General features: G+C 37.1%; 1 protein-coding gene across 5 annotated transcripts in view; it reads right to left on the reverse strand.

The window, feature by feature from the left end:
- The window catches only part of DENND1B (DENN domain containing 1B), a 261440-nt gene that overhangs the window by 131093 nt on the left and 115170 nt on the right, over positions 1-15177 (reverse strand). For 3 of the 5 annotated variants that reach the window (XM_082615049.1, XM_082615048.1, XM_082615046.1), the window contains exons 7-10: positions 10979-11059; positions 8298-8357; positions 7045-7098; positions 4422-4532 (exon numbers count right to left, since the gene is read on the reverse strand). In XM_082615049.1, the coding sequence (XP_082471175.1) occupies positions 4422-4532; positions 7045-7098; positions 8298-8357; positions 10979-11059 (306 nt within the window). Of the gene's footprint in view, positions 1-4421; positions 4533-7044; positions 7099-8297; positions 8358-10978; positions 11060-11159; positions 11350-15177 lie in introns of those variants that run through there. The other 2 variants (XM_082615050.1, XM_082615047.1) reach the window with 2 other exon arrangements.

The following is a 15177-nucleotide window of genomic DNA, read 5'->3' on the forward strand; positions in this document are numbered from 1 at the left end:
CCTGCTAGTCTGCTATTCACTTGGGGCTTAAACCTCTAGGACCTGCCTACGGCATGTACAAAATCCACGTTCTTGTTCAGGATTACCAGGAACCCTTCCGTGGGTACCGGATAATGTACACATCAGTAGGATAAACACAAAACCGATGACATTCCAATTCATTCAACACAAAACACAGGAAAATATAATAGTGAGTCCTAACAAAATACAGTTTACTATAAGGAGGAAAAACCCACGAACATTTTTAAAATGTAACAATACTCTTGATACTTTTGCTAACATAGCTCAAAACTTTTTTATTTTAAAGTTGATCACTATAAAGATAATTACAAATTATAATTTTAACTACACACAATACCTGAGGAAGGAGCACTTAGGTAGCTCATTATCTGTCAGGGTATCACCAGTAAAACCCCCGGCTAGCTATAAAGTTGACAGATATGATTCTAATAAAATTAGGACCATATCAAAGTATAAATCCAAAGTTCCCAAAACTATAACAAAATTATAAATGCGAGGAACTTATACATGCTCTTCCAATAATTAAAAATTTGGCCATAGATTAAAAAGTGAAAACCGGGTAAAACACAATTTCTTGCATTAATTTTAAGTACATTATAGTCTTTGTGGTATATAAAATCCTATAAGGATGTAAAAAGCTTCACTGGCAGTAGTCTTAACCTTAATTCATTGATACGTTAACTATTCCTTCCTTGGTCGTTTCAGAGGTTCCACTAAACGCTTTCTAAAAAATATTTACTTCTAATTTATGTTATGGTACTAGTCTTTGACCTTGAACATTACTGTGCATGGAATTTACAGCATGCATGTGTGTATATAAATGAATTTTTCAAGCTAGATTCAAGTGAAGCAGCTTCCCCTACAGAAGGAGGGTGAGGAGATCAGGAGAGCAAACGTGAATTATGTTTCTTTTATCAGTCCTACTGCCCCAGATAGTGAACCAAAACAAAGCTGTTAACTGAGAGGTGACATCACCACCAAGTTTTCAGGAACTTTCATAAACAACTGCTATTACGTTGACCTCAAATATAAGAAACAACTCCCTGGGGGCTTCCCTGGTGGCGGTGGTTGAGAGTCCACCTGCCGATGCAGGGGACACGGGTTCGTGCAAAAAAAAAAAAGAAACAACTCCCTAATACCAAGCCTTTATTAAAATCATTCATTCATTCATTCATTCATTCATTTTTGCGGTACATGGGCCTCTCACTGCTGTGGCCTTTCCCGTTGCGGAGCACAGGCTCCGGATGCGCAGGCTCAGCGGCCATGGTTCACAGGCCCAGCCGCTCCGCGGCATGTGGGATCTTCCTGGACCAGGGCACGAACCCGTGTCCCCTGCATCGGCAGGCAGACTCCCAATCACTGTGCCACCAGGGAAGCCCAAAATCATTTATTTTTTAATTCAAACAAAGTAAAGGGTAGGCATGTTCATTTTTACTCTAAACTGCAGATCTAGATTATTATAAATTTATAGCTGATAATCATTTAATCTTATGCAGATAAAATTCTAAGCACTTCATATATACACATATATGTATGTGCATGTACACATATCCTTAATCTTTAAAGCAACCCTATGAGATTAAAACTAGTATTACTCCCATGTTCCCAGTTTAAATGTGAAGAAACTGAGTGGAAGAGAGGTTACCTAGCCATTAAGAGGTTTTTACAAATTACAACAAAAAGAAACACCAACATTTTACAATACTTACCAAAAAATGTTTTTACAAAATATTTACATATATTCAGATTTCTTTCCTTTTTTAATTGAAGTATAATTGACTTGAAATATTATATTATTTTCAGGTGTAAACACAGTGATTTGGGATTTTTATACATTACGAAACGATCAGCACTATTAAGTCTAGTTACCATCTGTCGCCAGAGTTATGGCAATATTATTCAGTATGTTCCCCCTGCTGTGTACATTACATTCCTGTGACTTATTTATTTTCTCACTGGAAGTCGGTGCCTCAGCCCCCTTCACCTGTTTTGCCCATCCTCCCACCCCACCTCCACCTCTGGCAACCACCTGTTTGTTCTCTGTATCTCTGTTTCTGTTTTGTTACATTTGTTTGCTTTGTTTTTTTAGATTCCATATATAAGTGAGATCATATGGTATTTGTCTTTCTCAGTCTGACTCATTTCACTTAGCATCATGCCCTCAAGGTCCATCCATGTTATTACAAATGGCAAGATTTTATTCCTTTCTGTGGCTGAGTAATATTCCACTGTATATATGCACCACATCTTCTTTATTCATTTGTCTATGATGGGCACTTAAGCTGCTTCCATATCTTGGTTATTGTGAATAAGGCTGCAATGAACATAGGGGTGCAGATATCTTTCTGAATTGGTGTTTTTGTTTTCTTTGGATAAAAACCCAGGAGTGGAATTGCTGGACCACATGGTAGTTCTATTTTTAATATTTTGAGGAACCTCCATACTGCTTTCCATCAGATTTATTTCTAATGTTTCCCTACACAGACCAGCTTACATGCTCATGCCCACACTTCCTTCGGACCTCTGCTCAAACACCACCTCATGAGAGAAGGCTTCCCTGACCTCCCTACACAAAACTGAAACCTGCCCCTGACCTTTCACCCCACACTCACACTCACTTTCTCCCTTATCTCTTGGTACTCAGCACCATATGACATAACAGCTATTTCTTCATTCATGTCTTCATCTTCTCTGTCAGTTGGATATAAGCTCCAAGAGTGTTTGGACTTTGCTTTGCTTACTGCTGAATCCTCAGTGCCTAGAAAGTGGCAAGCACACAGTAGATGCATAATACATATGATACATGAATTAATCTTGATAGGAACTTAGCTCCTAGGTCTCCAAGACAGCTTGTACAATCTTTTTAATCTTCAGGACAACATCCATATAGAAATATTCTTTATAATCTTGAAAAACTGGCTTAAAAAAGTGATGAGGATAAGCTGGGTGGCGCAGCTAAGAAATAAATTAATTAATTAATAAATGCAGGAAATGTCAGTGTAACCAAAAAAAATATAGTTTAAAAAAAATGTGATGAGGAGGAAGAGAAGGGGAGGATAAATAAGAATAATTTTACCTCAGTGGTAAGTTAAGCACAGCAGAAAAGCAAATATATAAAAAGTACCAAATAATTCAGATTGAATTTCTTAACATCACTTTAAGAAAATGCAAATAATTACCTGCATCACTGCCTGGCACTTATTCTCTGATTGAACTATGTCATTTCTCCACACTTACTCCTTCAAATGCATATAATGTGTTCTTCAATGTGTAAAATAATATATTTTCAATTCTTTTTTAAAAGTGGGCATATCATTATTGCATTTCAAAATCTCAAAACTGTATTTTTTCAACTCTAGAGTAATGCAAATAACCCAAAATTAGAATCAGGAGACCCAGTTTCACATTACCTGTCTCCAACTATCTTATTTGGCCTTGGGGTGGCCATTTAACCTTTCTCTGAAAATATCAACACCTTTCTCATTGTTACACCCTAAATAGATGCCCTAGAGAAATCCTGAAGCTCTTTCTGCTCTAAAATACTAAAACTTTACAGAATAAGGTTTTTATTTCTACTATCAGAGAACAAAACATAGATCTTATTTTTATCAGTTAGCCAAATTTCAAGGAAGCTAATTCATGAAATATTAAATAATGTTTTTAAGAAATATCTCATACATTACTCAAAACTATATTTACATTTATATTAAAATTTTTAGGTCAAAAATATTAAAATTTTAATGCTCAAAGTGAAAAAAATTAGAAAACCTAGCAAAATACTTCTGAATGTTTTTCTAGGACCCAAGAAAACTCTATTCTCCCCGCCTTTACCACAGTAATGAAGACCTTCCAGAAAAACATTTCAGTGAGTAGCATAAAACCTGTGATTTTTAAAAAAACGCTATTTTGACTTTTAAGTTATTATCAGTCTGAAGAGCTCCTCCAAATCAGAACTATTATAGAATCCACTCCCAAACCACTACTTGGCAACAAAGATGAATCTACCTATTACCAGGTTAGGATAGCAGCTATTATCATGGCCCCTTGATTTCTTTCAAGTAGCTCCAATGGAAAAAGCCTCAAGTGAATAATAAAGATCTCATAATAGCTCTTAAGAATTCGTTAGATGGTAGAAGGCACTAAAATGAACTCCAGAGTTAAAAAGAAAAAAAAGAAAAAAAAAAAACCTCTCATCTTCTGATAAGAAAAAATAATTAACCTGACTTAATGCACCCGTGAAGGCCTTCCATAAATCAGACAGACCTTTGTACTCCAAGAGCTAGATTAAAACCATACATCAAAAGGGTATGTAGATATTGTCTCGTAAGCACACGCAGAGCATTTGTGCCTCTGCGTGGGCTGCAGGTCTTTGCGCGCGGAGGGGAGTGTGAGATACGCACGGTGCTGAGTTTGCCAGAGGTGATGATGATGCGCCTCTCGTGCAGCATGCTGGCGTAGAGCTGCAGCATGTTGTTCGCGTCCACAGCCACAAAGTACTCCGTGAGGTTCCTCTGCACAAGCCAGAGACAACTGTGTAAGTTACAGGGAAAGTAACTGATACGTTCGCCACACAGTCTGAAGTACAAACAACGTTAGGAGAATAAGTGGTATACATGAAAATAATTAAATTTAATTCTATTCTGCCGCCACACAGAGCACATAGCCTTCTACTATTATTTGAAACATAGCCCTACTCTAGGAAAACATTCTCAGAGGGCGATCAGAGCATCACATCTTTCCCACCCTCCCTCCCCAGGCACCTGAAAAAGAAGCCTGTTTTCTGGGCCCCAACCTAGACCTGCTGAGTAGTAATCTTCAGAGTACAGCCCCAGGAATCCATCTTCTAAACACATACTGCCAGTGATTCTTACACACACTGAACTCTGAGAACTGCTGCTCCAGAGAATACATTTGAGTCTCCCTCTGTCTGCCAATCAGTCAGCAGGCAATATCATTGCCTGATACCATAGACTGTGTATAAGGCAACCACAGGATGACATGGGTTTCTAAAGCAGACCTTTGATTCTTTATTAAGGAAGACCTAGTTTATATCCCATGTCAGGCCTGCTTTATACCACTATAACCAAATAAAAGTTGGTGTTAACTTGATTCCTTGACTTAACACTTCAAATTGTTTTCCCCACACAGGAACAAAACTGGGGTAAGCTATGTTAACTTTCACTTTTAGATCCTCTCCTTCTTACTTATTTTTAATTTTCTGTACTCAAACTTAAGCCCATCAGAAAGCAACAAGTGATAAAGAGACTGAATGAGAGATGACAATAGACTGAAACTGCAGTGCCAGGTGCACTAGGACCCAGAAGGCTAAAACTTCTAGTTGAGCAAGAAACTAAGAAATCCAATTGTTTTTTTCAATTTCTGTGAGGTACAAACTTTCCCAGAACAAACCAGTAATCACAGCAGGGCACATAAACGGAAACAGTGAGTGATGCTGAATTTGGTGGAGAGATTCATTTCCTGTTTTCTCTAGCTGAAGCACACCTCCTCACCTTCCATTTCAACTCTTCATAATACAAAATTACTTTTATGTCATTCAACGTTAATATTTTTCCTATAATCTCAAAGATAATTTCTAGATGGGGAATTATTTCTCAATGCAGAATGCTGCCTTATGTATAGGTCCTTGCTCTTTTTTTTCCTCTTCCCCATTCAGGACTTTTTAAAAATAAAATATATTAATGGAGATGTAAAAATGTATATTCTCAGTGGCAGTTTTTCCTTAGAATGGTTCTTTAAAACTTTCAAAGTCACAGCGAAGTTTGTGAAGTTTGTTAAATCAAGCTATTAGCGGTTTATTAGTAAATTTAAGAAAGGTACGAAGAGGGGAGGCTAAAGCAAGAGACTGACTTGTATTAACAACCCTGATGTGAGGGGCAGGCGTGCATAAGTCAAGGCGGTCAGTCAGCCTCCAGGAAACCTAACAGACACTCCCAGCCCACGGTGGACTCGCACAAGACTTGAGGGCCTGTGATGTGACCTGCTGATTTGATGGTCTATCCCGGGCCCACGTGAAGAGCGGCTGAATGCCGTCTCTCACAGGAGTTAACTGGACTCATCGGTACCAAAAACACCACTGACCGTCTCGGTTCGAAATTAGGAAATTTACAATTGTCTTCTTGGACTTTGTTCGTTCACTTATAACCCACGTGCTTTTGGAAACCAAACACTCAGTAGGTTCAAAAACATTTTTGGAAGAACAGTAGAGTTCTGAGGAAAATAATACATATTCCTTAAGTTGATGTTTCCTTCACTTTGATTGAATTATTTCTGCTAATTCATTTTATCTTTCCAAAACAAAGCTGAAAAAAAATATGAAAGGAAATACTTCCTTTTCACACAGCATCCAAAAGTGTACTTGTCAATTCCATTTATCCATGTAAGTTTTTCTACAGAATTTTAATTTGTAATAACTACTAAAACACTGAAAATATTTCTAGTAAGGCTACAACCAGGACTCTAAATAAATGTAAAATGTAGCAATTTTATAAATTCTTGTAGTATCCTTCAAGCCTTACAAAACATGTATTACTTATATTAAAAATCAGGAAATCAAGTAGAGAACATCTAAAATTTGAAAAGAGAGATATATATACAAGGAATCTAAATACTATGGTCATTTCACTAAAGTAACTATTTGCGTGAAAGTATTTCCCATTGAACGTGTTCATTCCCCGCCAACAGGAGTCATCTCCTGAGACCTCTCTTCTGCCTGATCCAGGGAGCTCAGGACCTAACTGAACACAGACTATCCTACTGAACTATCTCAAATGGTAGAAATCGTTTTTCTCATATAATTTGTCTTATCTACAACCAGATATTAAGAAGGAGGTAAAGTAGCAGATATATGAAGAAGAAAAAGAGATAACAACATTATTCTTTATTTTTTTCATTTTTTCTCACAGAGAGTTACAATGTTTTCTATTTCTCTACAAAGAAATCCTTAAACAGTGAGACCAAAATAAATTTCATAATATCAGTAGAATAAAAACATAGAAAACTTACACTCTCCGGTATCGTTGGGAGTCCAGTTACATCAGGGGCAATGAAGTAGGAATGCTAATCAACAGAAATCAATCACATAAGAAAAGGAGAATTAAAATTTGGTAGCATTACGTATAATTTGAGATTAAAAATTTTAAAACGTATCAACTAGATAAATACCAAGGACTGATACTCAAAGAGTTTGTTGAATTTGAGAGATTTTTAAATGAGATAGCAGGTTTATTTGAGATTTAACAATAACTTTCTCATACAAAAAGTTTAAGTGTTGGTTAAAAATATTTCATTTTAAAATTGAAGTGGGAATCCTAGAAAAAGTTTATTAAGATGAAAAAAGCATATTACTGAAAAATAGATAGATAATTTTAACACATTTGGTTTAGGGAGCCTGGAAAAATAAGGCTTGTTTACCCAAGAATATATAAAAATCTATTGAGATTTTTGAGTTCCTACAGTTAAGTCCCCATAAATTTCTCTGGTACATATCAGCCACTATATTATTTAGAAAGCAGAAATAAAAAATAATTTTTTAATATTTAAAACTTCTTAAAAGGTAATTAACCCAAAATATGACTTTTATACACCCACTAAACAAATGTTCGTTAGCTTCTGTAATACTTAAAGCAATACAACAGTTCATAGACATATTTACACAAAAAGCATACTGTGCACACCTTCACGTTTCACAGAATGTTCCCAAATTTTACCTCCCAGAATCAGAGTACAAGTCAATCACCAAAATCATTTTATTTTCTGTTCATATTAATCTCCAAAATCATTTTACTATCTCACATAAGGACCTATTTAATACTGTCTTATAATTAAAGATTTGGGGGCAAAAAACCATTCTAGCCAATACTGAGCACCTCTGAAATAGTCAGAGCAAGGCTAGTTGGCACAGTCATAGCGCATGACTTGCAGGGTGGAAAAACAAGGTCCTGAGACCCTGGACCAAACATGTGACAGACTGTTAGACGGCAGAAGTGAGCCCGCTTTGACACCGCCACCACTGACGTGGATTTGGTCTCTACTAGCTACTTGTATTTGGATGGATTTTTAATAGCACTGTATTTCATAAAGCTATGCTTTAAAAGATAGTATAAACAGAAAATATAATCCGAATGATTAATTTTCTTAAAAGAAGCAAATTTACCACTTCCCAAAGGCCTAGAGTGAATCTTAAAGACACAGTGAAAGAAGTAATTAACTTCCCAACTTAACAGTGATTTTCAGAAGCCAATGTCCTTTGAACTCACCCGTGCTAGGGAGGGCTGATCTTTCAGAACTTGCTCACTGGCAATAAATATCTCTTGGTTCTTACAATACATAAGAGACAAAATGAGTACTTTACTTTCATGGGAGAAACTTACACAACAATTTGCTGTGTATTTGAGACAAACCCATGTAGCCACATTATCCGCGGAAAACGTTTGAATAGCATTAATTACAAATGTTTTAAATGCTGATTTGCTAGCTTTATGCTAGAAAAATCTTGAAGTACTTTAATTCTCGACTGAGAGCACAGAATTCTGTGGATATTTAACGGCTTTGAAATGTACTTTCAAAATAAGCATTTACATTAGATATTAACATTTCATAACATCTCTGTGATATTCTAGTGGTTATAATGTCAAGTCCTGAAAAACTCATGTGATGGAATATTCATGAAATACGAAATTTTAAGAAAATCACAGCAGTTTCTCAAGACTTGTCATATTTTTATAATGGAAATTCTGCAAACAAACAAAAATTTCTTTTCCACTTGTGGAGGAACAAAAATGCCTATGACCATCAATTTTAACCTGACATCATAAAACTAAAACTGTACTAGTAGGGCCTCCCTGGTGGCGCAGTGGTTGAGAGTCCGCCTGCCGATGCAGGGGACACGGGTTCGTGCCCCGGTCCAGGAAGATCCCACATGCCGCGGAGCGGCTGGGCCCGTGAGCCGGGGCCGCTGGGCCTGCGCGTCCGGAGCCTGTGCTCCGCAACGGGAGAGGCCACAACAGCGAGAGGCCGGCGTACCGCAAAAAAAAAAAGATTCCAGGTTCCTTAGCTTTCCAGCCCCCAATCTCTAAATGACTACATAACATTTCCACTTTGGCATTAAGCAACAAAAGAGGATGCAGACATAAAGGGGCAGAGAACATTATGCTGTTAACAACAAGGAAACATTTCACAAAGGTGGGAACTGAGCTAGTTCTAAAGATACATAGTCTACAAGAGGTTTTAGAGGAAGCTGTACAACCGAGAAAGCACAATGTTCACTCAAGAAGATGAACAGAAAACTGTGACCAGAGTAGAGAATCAATTCATGGGGAAAAAAACTGAGGCAGAAAAGTGAAAAGCTGGATTGAGGCTAAGAAGTGGATGGTCCTGAAAGGCCAAAAATTTGGACAAATTCTACCGAAAATGGGGGACTACTAAAGGCTTTCATCAGGGGACTTTATATAGTTGAAGGAAGTTTGATCTTACAGCCTTTAGAAGGGACTGGAAGGAGAGGCTGTAGACTAAGGACTGCTTGAAGTGATGAGCACCCAGACTAGGCTGCTGCCACTAGAAATATAAAGAAGGAAACCACAGAGGAGAACACTATGATCAAACAAAATTACAGGGGGAAATCTAAGCAAGAAGAAAGTTATTACCAAAGAAAGAATGAAATAACGCTAACAATTTCCTTACCTTGCAAAAAACCAAAAGACCTAAAAAGAGAAAAACAAATACCACATGCTAACACATATATATAGAATCTAAAAAAAAAAAAAAAAAAAAAAGGTTCTGACAAACCTAGGGGCAGGACAGGAATAAAGATGCAGACGTAGAGAATGGACTTGAGGACACGGGAAGGGGGAAGGGTAAGCTGGGACGAAGTGAGAGAGTGGCATGGACTTATATACACTACCAAATGTAAAATAGATAGCTAGTGGGAAGCAGCCACATAGCACAGGGAGATCACCTCGGTGCTTTGTGACCACCTAGAGGGGTGGGGTAGGGAGGGTGGGAGGGAGGGAGACGCAAGAGGGAGGAGATATGGGGATATATGTATATGTATAGCTGATTCACTTTGTTGTACAGCAGGAACTAACACAACATTGTAAAACAATTATACTCCAATAAAGATGTTAAAAAAAAAAACACCAAAAGACCTATTAACACGATTACATACATTTCAAATTGCTTTCTCCTTCAATTTCTCTTGCATCATTATATATTTTCCTTCCTTAATTAGGACAGTTTATTGTTATTTTGGAAAAACCAAAATCAACATAGGTAAATTTTAACATCCTATTATATGCCAAATTAATGAAGAAAATTAATGAAAACATTCATATTTTGTGATTATTAATTTTGAACACTTACAAAGCCTCCCAAAGTACTAGGGTGATTTTAGTTATAGACAGTACAGTTCATTAAAAGTTCCAGTGGTAAATAATCTATACTACCACAGCCTTACTGCTTTGAGAAACTTTAATCATATTTCCAGTATTTGGTGCTTATACTAAAAGATGTATTGAAGTATGGGGAAAGAAAGAGTTTTTTAACCCAGAATCTTTATCATATAGTTGGTTATATAGTACATTTTCAATACTTATTATGTACTGTTTTCATTTTATGAGGGGTATTTGGTATTGTATACTTGTGTGGGTGTGTATTTCCTTATTATGGACAGATTTTACCTGAAAACCAATGTTCCTTGAAATCAAAATATTCTCAGATATTTGGTAACTTTGAGCATATAATTTAAAAATCTGTGATTTAACAACTACCAAAGTATACATCTATCATATCATGTTATGATAGTTAAAGCATGTCAGAAAGCCTCAATATCACCATGTAGAATGTCAGTACAGGCATTAAAGTCTTCCTGGCAGCATGGGTGACTCAGCAGAGTTTCTAAACTGCTGTGACTCAAAACATCAATTACTGACTCAATACTTACCACACTCAAATTGACAGGAGTGTTTGCCTTTGGTACTGGCTGGTTATAGAGTGATTTGAGAGTTTCATTCAAGTCATCTTCCTAGAGTTAAAAAAAAAAAAAGTACATTTTATAAATGAAATAGGAACTAAGTAAATACAATTAAAACTACTTGACAAAATCATTCACTGTGCCTACTCACTTCAGACGTGTTATATACAGGCAGACCCTGGAGATATGGCGGGTTCAGTTCCAGACTACCGCAATTAAGCAAATATAGCAATAATGTGAGTCTCATGCATTTTTCAGTATCCTAGTGCATATAAAAGTTAGGTTTACACTACACTGTAGTATATTAAATGTGCAATACCATTATGTCTAAAAAAACAATGTCATACCTTAATTTAAAATACTTTATTGCTAACCATCATCTGGGCCTTCAGCAAGTCAGAATCTTTTCACTGGTGGAGGGTTTGCCTCGATGTTGATGGCTGCTGACTGATGAGGCTGGTGGGTGCTGAAGGGTGGGGTCGCCGTGGCAGTTTCTTCAAACAAGACAATAAACTTTGCTGCATCAACTGACTCTCCCTTTCATCGGCAGTCTGCGATGCTGTTTGATAGCATTTTACTCACAGTAGAACTTATTTCAAGATTGGAGTCAATCGTCTCAAACCCTGATGCTGCTTCATCAACTAAGCTCATGTTATATTCCGAATCCTTTGTTGTCATTTCAACAATCGTCACGGCATCTTCACCAGGAGTAGATTCCATCTCAAAAGGCCACTTTCTTCGCTCATCCATGAAGAAGCGATTCTTCTTCTGTTCAAGTTTTATCATGAGATTGTAGCAATTGTCACATCTTCAGGCTCCACTTCTAATTCTCATTTCCTTGCTATTTCTACCACGTCTGCAGTTACTTCCTCCAGTCAAGTCTTGAATCCCCCCGACTCAAAGTCATCCAATAGGGTTGGAATCAACTTATTCAAGCTCCAGTGAATATGGATATTTTACCTCTTCCCATGAACCAAAAGTGTTCTTAATGGCATCTAAAATGGTGAATCCTTCCCAGAGGGTTTTCAATTTACTGTGCCCAGATCCATCAGAGGAATCACTATCTGTGGCAGCTACAATCTCCCGAAATGTATTTCTTAAATAATAAGACTTAACAATAAATTTAAAAATGATAAATACAATAAATATAAACACAAATGTAAAATAATAATAAATAAAAGTCAAAATTACTCCTTGATCAACGGGCTGAAGAATGGATGTTGTGTTAGCAGGCATGAAGAAAACAATAATCTTGGTGTCCATTTCCATCAGAGCCCTTGGGTGACCAGGTGCACTGTCAATGAACAGTAATATTTTGAAAGGAATTTTTTTCTGAGCAGTAGGTCTCAACAGTGGGTTTAAAATATTCAGTAAACCATGCTGTAAACAGATGTGCTGTCATCCAGGCTTTGTTGTTCCATTTACAGAGCACAGGCAGAGTAGACTCAGCATAATTCTTAAGGGTCCTAGGATTTTCAGAATAATAAATGAGCATTGGCTTCAACTTAAAGTCACCAGCTGCACTAGCCCCTAAGGAGAGAGTCAGCCTGTCCTTTGAAGCTTTGAAAAGTAGGCACTGACTTCTCCTCTCCAGCTATGAAAGTCCTAGATGGCATCTTCTTCCAATAGAAGGCTGTTTCCTCTACACTGAATATCTGTTGTTTAGTGCAGCCACCTTCGTTAGTTATCTTAGGAGATCTCCTGGATAACTTGCTGCAGCTTCTACATCAGCACTTGCGGCTTCACCTTGCACTTTATGTTAAAGAGATGGCTTCTTTCCTTAAACCTCATTAAACCGACCTCTGCCAGCTTCAGTCTTTCGTTCTGCAGCCTCTTCGCCCCTCTCAGCCTTCAGAGTTGAAGAGAGGTAGGACCTTGCTGTGGATGAGGCTTCAGCTTAAAGGAATGTTGTGGCTGCTTTGATCTTCTCTCTAGACCACTAAAACTTTCTCCATATCAGCAATAAGGCTGTTTTGCTTTCTTACCATTCATGTGTTCACTGAAGTAGTACTTTTAATTTGCTTCAAGAACTTTTCCTTTGCATTCACAACTTGGCTAACTATTTAGTGCAGAGGAACGCTTGCATTTTCCATTTTAATTTTAAAATCACAAACCTAGTTTTTAAGAAATAGGTACAATTTAAGTAAGATTATTGTACTAAGATGCAACTTTGATGCAAGATGCAAATATTCTACATACTTCTTTTCTAAGTAGCTCTTAGTTGCTACTTGCCCCATGATAAATGGGATTACGTAAAATATAAAACACATCTACTTTATGGGATTTGTACAGTAATAATGTACCTTGATGTGTACACTCACTTTTCTGAATTACACATACAAATCCAGTAATAAATACCTGAAGGTAGCTTCTCATATACATAGTTATTTTTATTCTCTCTTAAAATGTTTATGTTGGGAGAATAAACCAAAGGTAAAGGCAGTTGTTCAAAGAAGTTAATCATTCATTTTAAGGGATATGGATACAAGACACACATGACTTCTCACAATTTCTCTTATAACTTGACTATGAAAACTTAATAATTCAGATCTCTACAAATTCTTGCAAAAGTGTGTACTCAAAACTGCCTATTTTCGTTAGTGTATATATGTCAATGCTACTCTCACTTCACCCCAGCTTCCCCCTCTCCCCCATCTCGTCAAGTCCATTCTCTATGTCTACGAATGTAAAATAGATAGCTAGTGGGAAGCAGCCGCATAGCACAGGGAGGTCAGCTCTGTGCTTTGTGACCACCTAGAGGGGTGGGATAGGGAGGGTGGGAGGGAGGCTCAAGAGGGAGGGGATATGGGGATATATGTATGCATACCTCTGATTTACTTTGTTGTACATCAGAAACTAACACAGTATTGTGAAGCAATTATACTCCAAAAAGATCTATTAAAAAAAAACAAAACTGCCTATTTGAAATTCTCTTTAGAATGACCTAAAAAGAAGGACTCTAAAGCATTCATCACTTGACCATTTAAGCAACGAAATATACCACAGGATATTCTGGATGATACTGATGTTCTGTGTATACAAAATTCTTATGGAAACAAATTCTTTAAAAGTCTAGCTTTTAAGAATCCTTTGTGGGCCTCCCTGGTGGCGCAGTGGTTGAGAGTCCGCCTGCCGATGCAGGGGATACGGGTTCGTGCCCCGGTCTGGGAGGATCCCATATGCCGCGGAGCGGCTGGGCCCGTGAGCCATGGCCGCTGGGCCTGCGCATCCGGAGCCTGTGCTCCGCAACGGGAGAGGCCACAGCAGTGAGAGGCCCGCATACCGCAAAAAGAAAAAAAAAAAAAAAAAAAAAAGAATCCTTTGTAGTTGCCTAATGCTGATCAGGTAAGGATAACTGACTGTGAATCTAAATTCTAATCTAAATACCCTGTGGCACTGAATTAACAATGAAAAAAAATTATTACACTCATAGATTTACTTCCAGTTATTGATTAATACTGTGAACTTATAATATTTTTTTCCTCTAATTAGGAACACAAATGTAGTCTCCCTCACTTCCTCTCTTCAGGAAACCACAGTATGTTTTTTTACATGTTCCAGTACTACATATGGTCTCAGGGAGCATATGACATACAATAAGTATAAGTATTAAGTTTCTGAAGGTAACATATTCAAAAGTTGGACAACTAATACAATTAATGTTGGTTCCACATGTTTACTCAAAAACACAAAGAACAAGAAACTATCATGAAGTAGAATTCTGTTTTTGAGTTTTCAATGCAATAACTGAATGCTGTTATTTCCAGTTATTTTCTTAGGAAAATGAATGACTGAATAGCTTAAATATAAAATTGTTCAAGTGCAAAATGACCTTCTAATGAATATTTCACAGAATTAAGTTCATCAAGTGTAGAGAGGGAAATGTTTACACGCACCGCACACGCACACAAACCCTGGACTTTTGACAAACACTAAAAGCATGCTATTATGTTATAATAATAAAATTTGATTGCCAAATTAGGAGATTTCTCACTAGAAGAGTAAAAGAAGTGTCTTAATTTATTAATAATACATTTAAATTCTATTTAATAAAAAGTATCTCGAGTACTATTTGTATTGAGTTTAGGTCTGTTTTTAAAAATATTTACACTGAATCTTAAAAGATGAGTGTTCTACCAGTGTTCTAGGAAATTTAAGTGGCTCCAAAT

The sequence above is a fragment of the Mesoplodon mirus genome, assembly GCF_964341445.2.
Source record: "Mesoplodon mirus genome assembly, chromosome: 3".
In the NCBI taxonomy this organism is placed as follows: domain Eukaryota; kingdom Metazoa; phylum Chordata; class Mammalia; order Artiodactyla; family Ziphiidae; genus Mesoplodon; species Mesoplodon mirus.